This window comes from Perissodus microlepis, chromosome 7 (genome assembly GCF_051167445.1).
Source record: "Perissodus microlepis isolate ML-2025 ecotype Zambia chromosome 7, ASM5116744v1, whole genome shotgun sequence".
In the NCBI taxonomy this organism is placed as follows: Eukaryota; Metazoa; Chordata; class Actinopteri; order Cichliformes; family Cichlidae; genus Perissodus; species Perissodus microlepis.
The window spans coordinates 22,812,466-22,824,774 of record NC_140467.1 but is presented as its reverse complement, the minus strand read 5'-3'; the positions used below and the strand labels follow the sequence as shown (position 1 = coordinate 22,824,774).

At 38.3% G+C, this 12,309-nt stretch overlaps 2 protein-coding genes across 2 annotated transcripts; one reads left to right on the top strand and one right to left on the bottom strand.

Annotated features, from left to right (window-relative positions):
• Window positions 1–602: 602 nt before the first annotated feature.
• Window positions 603–3,169, bottom strand: lyve1b (lymphatic vessel endothelial hyaluronic receptor 1b). The gene is made up of 6 exons (XM_084934239.1): window positions 3,029–3,169; window positions 2,403–2,571; window positions 1,813–1,952; window positions 1,189–1,578; window positions 966–1,044; window positions 603–827 (listed from the first exon to the last, which is right to left on the bottom strand). Exons 1-6 carry the CDS (start codon window positions 3,111–3,113, stop codon window positions 617–619), a joined length of 1,074 nt encoding a protein of 357 aa, XP_084790365.1. The 5' UTR covers window positions 3,114–3,169; the 3' UTR covers window positions 603–616.
• A 2,640-nt stretch (window positions 3,170–5,809) lies between these two features.
• LOC146383081 (uncharacterized) lies at window positions 5,810–12,251 on the top strand. The gene is made up of 8 exons (XM_084934226.1): window positions 5,810–6,202; window positions 6,880–7,020; window positions 7,931–8,131; window positions 9,299–9,486; window positions 11,090–11,303; window positions 11,605–11,703; window positions 11,813–11,880; window positions 12,052–12,251. Exons 1-8 carry the CDS (start codon window positions 5,810–5,812, stop codon window positions 12,209–12,211), a joined length of 1,464 nt encoding a protein of 487 aa, XP_084790352.1. The 3' UTR covers window positions 12,212–12,251.
• The last annotated feature ends 58 nt before the right edge of the window (window positions 12,252–12,309 follow it).

Genomic DNA, 12,309 nt, shown 5'->3' with positions numbered 1-12,309 from the left:
TTCTTTGCAAATTAAATGGCGCCCTTTAAGAGGAAATAAACAGGCTTTGCAACAGTATTTATTGCCAAGATGCAAAGTTACAAAGAAATATTTGCCCAAACACAAATTACCTGACTTTTTGTGCTAAATCTAGATATGCATATGTCTATGTGTGTGTATGTGTGTGTATATGTGTGTGTGGGGGTAGAAGACACTTGTAAATAACATTAACACAATTTATTTTCATAATAAAAGTAATAATAGTATTACTTTAAAAGCTTGTTTGTTAGTATCTGTTGTCTGTAATACAGAAATACAGGTCACACTATTATTATTGTATATTTTCAATATTATTTTACAATATGGTCTGTGTCAGTTACATATTTGTATTGTTTTTTCTCCACCACCAGGAGCGAAGCATATATTGGCTTCCACCTTCATTCACGTGTATATGACAGCAAGTCTGAACAAGCCAGAGTCAGTTGTCTGTAGCCAGAAGAGTCCTGCATCAGGCTGTATAAAGGATTTTTATGAGTACAACAATCAACCGAAGAGTTTATGACGTAAATGATCTTCTAATCTTGTTTTTATCAGACAACACAGCTGTGTCTACAAAAACTTGCACAAAATGGTCATATTACTCTGAAGAGTTTGCTTTGATGTCTGATTTCACACACAGAGTGATATCACTGGAGTACTTCTGGTCTGATTCTTCTTCATCGTCATCATCATCATCTCCTTGCGGTCCATACTGGCCGAGTTGGTTCATATCATTATCAGTAAAATTCCACATCTCCGTCTCGATGTTATCCATCTGATGCCAGTGAGACAAGCACCTGAAAACATTCCTTTTCCAAAAAGACAGAGAAAAGTGTTTTTAATAAAAGACAATATATGTGGATTACACCACATTATTGCAAACAAGGAAACAAAAGTTGTTCCTTAAGTGCTTTAAGCCGTGCAGATCATCTGAAAACATTACTCACACTTGAAAGTACCACATAGCGCTTGCTGTAGTCAGGAGCAGAAGAATGATGCCAAGAACAATAAGTGTTACATGTAAAGCTGATAAAGAAAAACAACAACAAAAGAAAACAAGTAAATAAGTTAATTTGATTAAAATCATTTATCCAAATGTTTGGGGTTTTTTTTGCTGAAATGATGTTAGCAAAATCAAACAATGAAAAAAGAAGATATTGCAGAACATACCTCCTAGAGATGGTTTTGTGGAGCTCTCAGTCTGTGGCAGCACCGACTCAGAGGAAGCTGGGAAATTGAAGGCATGAGTGGAAGCAGAAAAGGTAAAAGTGGTACCAGGGGGGTTCAGAGTGGTTAGGGGAGGCAAGGAAACAGGAATATGGGTTGAGAACGTTTTAAAAGAAGAGGTGGCAGAGGAAGAAATTCTAGCTGACCGCAATGTCTTGACAAGCACATCAGAAGCTGAAGTTGAGGGTGTGGGCTGAAGTGTCGGCCGAGATTTTCCTGTTATTGACTTTTTTGTTGAGGACATGGACTTTGTTGTTGATGTGACCAAATGTGTGGTTTGAGTTGGAGATGTGGGAGATTGTGGGCTGGCTGTAGTCTCCAAATCTGTTAATGCTGAGAAAATCAATGGTTCAGTTCTATTTAAGTGATCAGATGGCTGTAATTACAGGCAGTAATTAGGCACAACATGAAAACCACTTGCGGGTCACAATCACACTGATCATGTCATTACATTGTTATGTGCCACTCAGACACTTTGGTCTTGGCATTAGACATTTGACATCTGTGATGGATGAATTGACGTTTATGGCGTATATTAGTCTCATAAACTAAGAAAATAAGTAATACCGGATGCATTGAAGCAGAAGACGCCAAACTTTTTATCTGCTGATGTCTTCCATGACACTACCCCAATATTGCCCTGGCCACAGTTTTGTTTAGGGGAAATTCGTGGGATGACGGCAATCTGTTCAGCTATCCAGCCATATCTGTTAAAATAGTAACAATAATATAGTAATGGTTTTTATCCACATATTAAACAACAATCATTATGGTTAAAATTAGGTCAGTCTGTCCAATTAGTTTTGAGCCACAGAAAATCAGGGAGTGTGTGTAATATATAAACAGGGAATGCAAATGTTAAACTCCTTGATTTAAATAATCTTTGGTTTAATTCAAAGTGTGATGGTGTAAGAAGGCAAAATTACCCCAAAAAAAGTGCCACTAACCAAATATATACGGACCCAAGTGCTTATGCAATACATCGATCTTGTGTATTTGGGACAGTTAGTTGTGTTTTCTAAAATATTTTTATGTTATTACTGGGAAACGCATTCGAGTTAGTCGCCTGTTTTTGTGCATGATTTATTAATATGAAATCTTGAAAACTGCATATGGGTCAACATGTATTAAACCCTAGTTAAATGCTTTCTGCTTACTTGCACGTTTCCAGTCCACGTGTGATTGCTTTTGATATCTGATATTCCGTCGCCATGGTGACATTTTGTGAAAGACAGGCATCTCTGGCAGCTGTGAAGTTCAAGGTGTAGTAGGTTCCTCCTTCAATAAGCAGGAAGACTCCAGTGGCTCTGTAACTCTCAGAAATTACTAACAAAAAAATTTTAAAGCGAATTTTCTTTGTAAATAAATTACATTGAAAAGATGGATGGATGTAAAAGAAGAACTGACCTGTGAAAAGCCTTATGATCTGTTACTTATGATGTAAAGTATACATATCAATATACAGGTAAACCACAGTGTGTACGTCTACTTTACAAAGAATACGACAAAGAATACTCAAAAAAACATTTAAAAAATCATTTTTTTTAAATCTTTTGCTAATATTTTAAAGTTTACAGTTATTAAAGTTTAATATCACAGAAGGAGCCAAACATCTTCGTCTTCTTAACAATAAAATCTGATGGCAGTCTTAAAAGACATTTCAAAAACACAAGTTAAACTTCTTAACAACTATGAAATTTTAGAATTTGAAACGCTAGACTTGTGGGATATCCCAGGATTAAGTCTAAAAGTGAATGAAGAAATAAACATACAAAAACCTTACCTCTATTTAAAGTGGATTCACAGGTTTGTAAAAACAGGGCAAAAATCACAGGTAATACTGATGGCAAACAACAAAGTCTTGCCATGTCTTGTATGACAAAGTATACCCAACGTGGATGAGGGTGGAGGATCAAATAAACTGAAGCAGAGGGAGAAGCCCAAGAACAAATGTGACAGGGAAGAGAAAAGGAAACAGGAAAAACAAGGTCAAATCTGCTTTATGGCCTGTTAGGAGATAGGACACACATCCACATGAGAAAGACCTTCACAGTAACTCTCTAAACGTTATTGTTTGGGTGATCAAATTGCAGATGCATGACATATATGACATTTAAAGCACTAATCTTGTACTAGTGATAACATATTAATGATTTCCAAAGCAGAGATATAGGAATATGGGTTTCATAAAAGAATCAAATAAAAGGATGTAATAATCGAAACTGTCAACTGGGTGAAGAGTTTATTCATTTTTTAAAAATCAAACTTTACAAGTGGATATGGTTAAAGAAGCCTTCTTAAATGTTGTTTTGTACTATTTGTATGAGTTTGAGCTTTTCTGCTTCGTAAGCATCTCTGATGAAGGTATTTTTGCACTCCAGAAGCTGTAGGAAAAGGAATTTCCTCCCAACTTTTCCTCTGCTGTCCTCACTCTTGCTGTCTGCTATTGGAACCAATTTTATAAGTATAACCAAGTTTCCTCTGTATTTATATTATGTTTCAAATCATCACATTCACGGCACCTATCAAAGATCAAAAAAGGAAAAAAAAATCACGACTCATGGCACATAATCTTTGAACTACTTGTATATTTAAGTCTGTCTTTCACAGTAATGGTGCAAATGTATTTACAATTGTTTAAACTGCTGTGTGCTTGTTTACTTTTTAATTGTTTTAAGTCCTACATCGATTATGCATTGATCAATCATTTGTTTGATCTTTTCATTTCATAAAGCGACTCAACATGTAGCACTATATCAGCCCCAGCCCCTTTCCATTAACAGAGCTTACAAAATACATACATAATGTTGATATTATACAATTTTTTCAAAATAAAATTATCAATCAATGGACTAAAAAGTGTTGTATACAAAAATATAGTGTTGTATATTTTAAAAAGTATAGAAAAAATAAACCAGTTTTAATCTATTCATACAGCACCAACCCACGACAACAGTTAACACAGGGCTTTTATATTATAGAGACAAACTGCAGGAGCCCCTTTATGAGGACTGTATATACACTTGCAAACACTGAGAAGAAAAAGATGCTTAAAAAAATGTTCAACTTCAGGAAGGGTGCACAGCTGGAAAGCAAAGCGACAAAAAACATGTGTAGAAGCACAGTTATTTATGATTTGTGACCAGTAAGTTTTTTCCCTGGTGGTTAATGCGTAGTAACATAAACAAGAGAGCTTCATGGTATTCTGCAAGGTAATTTATATAATATATTCCACATGGACAAAAAAAAATACATAACAGAATTTTGGGATCAAATCATTTGGGATAATAAAAATAAGAAGTGGCACACTAAATGCTTAAGCCTGGAGCATCATGTGAAACGCCTCACTGCAGTTTAGTTTCTATCTTAGTAAATACCAAAAAACCCCAAGAAAAACATTCACACAGGTTTTTATCATGAACACTTGAATAATGCACTTTCACGATTAGATGAGAACATCTAATCGTGAAAGTAAAGTTGAATGATTTTCAGTGAAAGGACTCGTGAATATTTTTGCATTAATTTTTTTTTATGATTAAAGTTCAGTTCAATTCCATTTTATTTATAGAGCGTCAAATCACAACAACAGTCACCTCAAGGAACTTTATATTGTAAGGTAGACCCAACAAAACCCAACAATCAAAGTGTGGCATTTTCAGTTAAGTATTAAGTATTGAGTATTAAGGTTATTTATTAATTACGTATTGATTGCATATGGATTATCAACTCAGCTGACGCATTTAACTTTTTGCACTATTAAAACTAGCCTTTCGATAAAAACGATGCATGCTTTCTCATGTAATCTCTAATCATGTGATCAGACCTGGCATTTGGTACCCTGAACACATCATAATCACGAGTTAAAGGCATGTTAGAATGACGAGTACTTTCGCCTGTTGTGTTAAAACTTGCAGTATCACCACTTTCATTCTACTGCAGGAAGCAAATCAGTCCAGCGTGTCCTACTGCAATGACTCAGTGACTGTTGTGTAAATAATGGTGCTTCCTGCCTTCTTCAGGCTGAAGCAGTAATGACTGAGGAAAGCGATAGACTGCTGGTCCACTGATAGGCCCAGGAAAGATGTTAAGTGGTCACACTTCCTCGGTTGGGTGTGTCTATCTTCTTCTACAGACTGTCAGAAAATCACAAACCAGTAAAAAAAAAAGTGTGAAAACATGAAAATGAAATCTGACATCACAAGAATAGGTCTCAGTGACCTTTCAAGTATAGATATAGAGGTGTGTGTGTGTGTGTGTGTGTGTGTGTGTGTGTGCGTGTGTGTGTGTGTGTGCTTCTGTTGTTCTGATATGCTACCCATGGTTACTGGTCCTTAGTTAAGTTAACTGAAAAAACTTTAAATACATAAAAATAAATTGACACCACTGACTTTTTCAATTTCACACATAAAAATTATTAATAATTTTAAGGCTTTTTAAGGAATAGAAAGTGTCCTCTTACCAAAACACAGAGACTGTTTGCCTCAGTGCGTTTTCTGCTATCGTGTTGCCCAATAAATGTTGAATGAAGCTGGGCTGGTGATAGGATCCACCCAGTGAACCAAACATGAAACTGAGAACTTTATTCAGGTTGCTGGCCTATGTTCCAACAACAAACCGGGAGCCCTTGTTTTCCTTTGGTGACAGTGACATTTTGGCAAAACTGCATCAGTCGTTTTGTTTTTTTCTCTTTTTCTTTGAAATGTCAATCAGGGCCAGATCGCACACAGATCTGCAGATGTCCTCGCTAGATGACAGCCTGTACAAATCTTTCTCCATGAGCAGCAGTAACGTTAACAGAGGCAGCCGGTTCAAGGATGGGGTAACGGAAGAAGTTAAAGTCCTCTCCAGGCCATCCAGGAGGCCTGTGCGGGCGGTCAGGCCAGTCAGCGCCGTCAGCTCCAATGGCTCCTTCCTCCAGCTCAATCATCTGCAGGGGGAGCTGGTCAGAAAGAGGAAGGTAAGAAGGTAGAAAAGGAAAATGAATGTTTTTTTTACAAAATGTAACGTTAAGATTAAATAATTCATATTAACTCTGATTCAGCATTCGAATATTCAGGCAATTGTAAAATCAGTTACAGAGCTAACACACACTTTTTTCACTTTTAGAAACTTTTTTATTTGTATTTATTTATTTTGTAGATTTTACTGCTGAGTTCTCATATGACTCATAACAGCAGGTGTAACATTTAACATCCTCCAGCCTCACTGTAAGTGCATCCTTACAGGAAATGTCTGATAAATATTAATAATTCATGTTGTGTAAGCCAGTGCACTCGTGACCTCTCAGATATCTAAGACCTTGGTTCAGAAGCTGAATCCTTCTGGGAAAACCTGAAGGAAAAGAGTTTCCCAGACGAGCGTAAAAAATGATCACACTCGTATTATTATTTCCAAGGCCAGTTAAATGATCTTAAAAAGACGACATGAACCATAAACCATAAAACGTAAAACAAAAAGCATGATGAATGTGAAAAAAAATGCTGTAAATATAATGAGAACTTGTAAAGGTCATAATTTCTCATGATGACATAATTCATTATTTTATGAGTTTGTATATTTCGGGTGGGTGGTGGTGCTGGGGGGCGGCTCCGTAGCTTCTAGTTCACACTGTGTGTCACTAATAAATTCTCTCAGGAATGTGAGGACCTGAAGAAAGAAAACAAGTATTTATCAAACGAGATCCACATGGAACGGATTATGATGCGCACAGAGAGTGAGCTAACCATGAGGAACCTCAGAAACTTGAACCAGGAGCTACAGGCTCAAGTTAAGGAGGTACAGCCAAACAGTGTTATTAAATGGCACTAATAACCAAGAGATGAAACAGTGGGCCACTTATGAGCACAAAAACGAAAGTATAACCACACGCCTATATGGTAGTCAATCAGACTTTTTTGGAAGGAATCAAGACATGTTCTTCTTTCAAACCTTGTCTTTACATCTGTTGGAAAACTTTAATTCAGTTACATCAAGTTACAATTGGCTTATAGCAGCTTCCTGTTCTCCAGGACATTAATGTTAGATTCATATGTTAAAACAGCAGCAAAACAGCATGTGCTTCTATCAAACAGTGTTTACATGCCAGCTTTAAATGTCAGACTAAATTTACAGCTCTAATAAAATATGTGATCTTTTTATATTTTGAAATCTATGTGTAAAAAAAACCTGCTATGGTCAGTTAGCCATTCCTCACCATGTTTTTGACAAATGGGCAACTGAATGTGTAGCATAAACCAGGAGAACCGTACAGGCCTGACTGCTTGACCCTACACAGAGAGGATTATGTGGCTGTGGTATGCTGGGGGAGATCTTTGTGGCAGGAAATGTGACTGCCTTTTCAGAACTGCCATTGTGTCAATGAGGGAACATGAGGGATCTTTACAGTAGGCATTCTTTAAATAAAAGTAAGTGTTATAAATGAAATTTTTATGTCCAGAAAAGCTTGTTGAGGTGTTTGAAGTCTTAGATCTAGTTTTATATAAGACATCTTATACGAATGTATGAAGGAGATGCATATTATTCCGCTAACCTATATAACCTAACCCATTCATGCCAGCTAAAGCAGACCCTTGTCACTCCAAAGGGTTAGAATCACGTTACGTTGGTAAAACAAAGCAGGCGTCTACTGTTTCTCGATCATGTCACTGCAGTACACATTCACCTCTCTCTGTGTGACGCAAATCAGCTGAAGCAGAAGCTGTACCAGAGCCAGCAAAGGTCGATGTTATGTTCGCGAGCTGCAGATGAAGCAGAGGAGTCCAGGGCGGAGGCAGAGAAGGGCAGGGCTGTGGCTGAGGCTCGGTCCCTGGGCTTTCAGCGGGACAAGGATGCAGCTGAGGCTGACAGGGGACGTCTGAGTGAAGAGCTGCAGAAGCTTAAAAAGGAGGTAAACACATGACAGAGAACGCTGATCTATTAAGCTGAATACAATTCCATCCATCCATTCACTTTTCAGGGTTGCGGGGGGCGCTGAAGCCTATCCCAGCTGTCTTACGGCGAGAGCTAAATAAAAAATTCCTTTGATTGTTTCTTTATCTTATTAAATAAATAAATAACACTGCAGCTGGGCAAGAATAGGATAGAATATATACTCTTCTAGCTAAATGAAGTAAAAGTGTATATTTTTTCAGTATTTTATGTTTTCCTTTTCTTACCTTGTGAAAAGGTTATCACATGGCATTTTCTGTTACTGTTATAAGACTAGAAACAGTACTTACAGTATTCACATAGTGGAACCTGATTAGTTAGCTATTTGCCAATCTGTAAGTAACGGGAATTATAATGACAGATAAATGAAAATGAAAAAGTAAGGAAGAAATTGGAGAAACACCCTTCAACCATATTATGAGTGTTGATGTTGCATAGTCGTACCACCAGAGAGCACTCTGCAAAGTGTTTGGAGCACCAAAAACGCAACAGCCAGCGGATCTGAGCAAAGACGGGCAAAACAAATGTTAGACAAATCTGTTTTGTAAATTTAAAAGAAAAAAAAACTATTGGATGATATATGAGAATATCAGATTTTTAAATAACTAAATATTATCAGTCCTAAAAATCTCGTGTTGGTTGGGATGTATCACTTAGCTTGCTTTGCATCAGTTTGTTGACGTGATATAATATCGGACATGATGAGTTAGGAATCCTAAATAGATTGAAAATGACTTTTGATCATTAAAAACAAGCATTCTAAAGTTAGCTATTTTGGGAACATGGGAATATTTGACATGACTACACCATCGATTTTCCTTGATGTCACTTTGGGGCTTAATGAGTTAAAGTGAAGGATAAAGCCTTAAGAGGAGCTTTCCAGGATATGTACATGGTTTGTGACGCCCGTGTCATCATGGCAATCCATCGTCCAAACTGCAGATACAATCTCTGTGTGCAGAAATAACTCAAAGTGCTTTTAGACGCAGTTTTCCAGCTGAGTTCCTTTTTTGTTTAACCTCAGTTAATGAACTTCCTGAATCAAGCAGGAAGATTAGCGTTTGACTGAGTTCATTCAATCAAAGCCCGTAACACTTAATTTGACATCTGCTTTTTCTTTCTGCAGCACGCGAACGTGCAGCTTTTACTGGCACAAACAGAGAAGAACTACTTTGAAAGTAAGCTGAAGTTGGATCGGGTGTCTGGAGAGAAACAGGCCCTCCTGCAGGAGAGCAGGAGCCTGGAGGCAGACAGAGATGACCTCCGACACAAGCTGAGGAAGCTCACCCAAGAAAATGTCCAAATTAAAGAGAGGTAGATACATTTTAGTGACACCTGGCAACTGTGATTGATTTTCTTACATCCCACTAAATCATCTTAAGTACCTCTCTTTTCTGATTTTTGCTTTCAGGGTTTTTTTTTTTTTATCATTAGTGAAAAATAGGAGTTGTGCTTTAGTCCTAGCTTCTTCTACATAAATAAGAAGTTGTACTGCCTTAACAAGAGTAGATGAGGGAAGCAATAATCCATCCATCCATTCGCTTCCACTTATCTTTTTCAGGGTCGCGGGGGGCACTGTGGGGCCTATCCCAGCTGTCATAGGGCGAGAGGCGGGGTACGCCCTGGACAGGTCACCAGTCTGTCGCAGGGCTAACACACAGAGACAGACAACCATTCGCACTCACATTCACACCTATGGGCAATTTAGATTAATCAATTAACCTATCCCCACAAACTGCATGTCTTTGGACTGTGGGAGGAAGCTGGAGTACCCGGAGGGAACCCACGCAAACACGGGGAGAACATGCAAACTCCACACAGAAAGGCCCCGGCCAGATGGTGGGGTCTAACTCAGGACCTTCTTGCTGTGTGGCAACAGTGCTAACCACCGTGCCACTGTGTTGCAAATCTATGTATAACAGTACACTGTGTGAGCCCAAGAAGAAATAACATCTTAGTTAGAGATGTCTTCTTTATTCCTTACTTTCCTGTCAAAAAAGTGATTTTTTTTGAGTGTGATAAAAAAAAAAAAACTATTCAGATTTTTTGATTAAAATGCATTTTGTACCAACCAGTGCTCTGTGATATACCAAATACACAAGCTCTTTTTAAAAATCCAATCTAATGCTGGGAATATAGGAAAGATCAATTCTAACATCAGGATGTTAGACCTATGAAAATGTTTGTATATGTGTGTGATTACTTTGACTTTTGTTTTTAGAGGGGTTTTTTTGGATTTCCCCTTTATCTTCAGAGGGAATTTCCCAAAACTCAGTGTCATTGTCCGTGACCGTCCGTGGTGCAACAATAACGGCCTTTTAGTTGATAGCTCTGAGAAAATTCAATTCAGCTGAGTCACATCAGCAAGGCAGAGGAGGAGAAAACAGAAACAAAGAGAAAAGTCAGAGGAAGCGTACTTGACTCCAAGACAAGTACAATATATAAAGGACTTTAAGAGGCTGCTCTGCTAAGTAAAAGTGTAGAAAGTCTGTAAAAGTGTACTTGTTTACCTTCACTGCACAGTTTTCACATGATCTCTGTGTTGTCCCGTGAACACAACACAAGACGACTCTTCTAAGAGTGTGAGGAACAGTACCAAAGACCAGGTGTGCTTATTTTGCACAGACTTCGAGTCAAACAACAAATACCTGACTGGACGACACAGTTAACAAAAGTGCTTTGAGTACTCAGAGTAGAAAAGCACTATATAAGGACCAGTCCATTTACCATTTTCAATTCACGTCTTAGGGATTTTCTTTATTGCTTTTCAGTAACTGCAGACCAGAATGAGAGTACGCTTCACAACAGGCTGAAGACAAGACGGTTTAAAGATTTAACTGGATTTAGCTTAAAAGTGCATGAAGATGCCGTCTGGCTGTGATGTTTTAGCATGCAATTTCATCCTGTCCCTTCGCAGTGAGATGAACTGGAAACGCAGAGCGACAGAATCAGAAGAGGAGAGCAAAAGGGCTAACCAGGCTCGGCGGGAAGTCGAGGCAGAGAGGCATCTGGCTGAGAAGGAGAGGCAGGAGAGAGTGGCTGAGTGCCTGAGCTGGAGGGAGAAGTACCAGGAGCTGGCTGACATGTTTCAAGTTCAGGAAGACCTGAAGGCTCTGAGGCAGAATAAAGCAGTAAGACAGCACCACTGCTCTCACGCCCACTGAACAATTACAAAACAGTGGACACTACTGTGCTTTTGTGCCATCTCCCACCCCTTATCCCCAAACAGTCACAGTAGAAATTATTTGAACTGAGCATAAAATATACTGTTTAAATGATTATTTCCATCTTGAAAAATGTCCCTGAGTGATTCACTGTGGTACAATACTGCAAGTCACACGTTTGCAACAAGGCTGAAAGAAAAAAATGTTTGTTCTGTACATTTTCATCTCTTTAAAGTAAAATCTTTAAGTGAATTTTTTTTCTCAACAGTGTCAAGCCCACATCAAAAGCTACTTCCTGTGCATGACTGAAAGCGACCAGAGGGTTAAAATTCTCAAAAATCCAGATGGCACTCCGAGAAATTTCACAGTGAGATGATCCTACATCTCATACGCACAAGAGATCTGTGCATGTCTAGATCTACAATACAGGACATTTAAAAAGTAAATCAGAAGCTTAAGTTATGATTTTTGTTCAGGAAGGAGATCCTGTATACATCTCCACTCCAGAGTCCAGCGTTGAAGAGCCTGAAAGGAGTTCATCTAGGTAAACAAAAACTGTGGCCACCAGGGGGAAGCCACACAAACTACAATCGTTCAGATATGGTAGCAACATAAGATTAAAATTCTAATTTACAAAAACTTGAAGGCAAATAGGTAAGCTTTTCTCTGGTTGAAGACCACTATTAAGAATTAATTGTGAACTGTATTTACTCAGGACCATGCTCAGGGTGACAGCACCACACATGGGGAGAGATCTGGGTCCGAGTCACTTTGATGAGCTGCCTGCCTATGGAGGAGAGCGACCCGACTCAGGGCCTCTGCGCAGAAGCAGGAAGGTGGTGGAATACTTCTGGATTCCCACAGATCAGGACTGACCATGAATGTAACCACATGCTCCTGGGAAAATCAAAGCTGTTGTTCAAGTGTGAAGTATTTTATTGGACAGATGGAATATGTAACTGTAAAGCAGAGT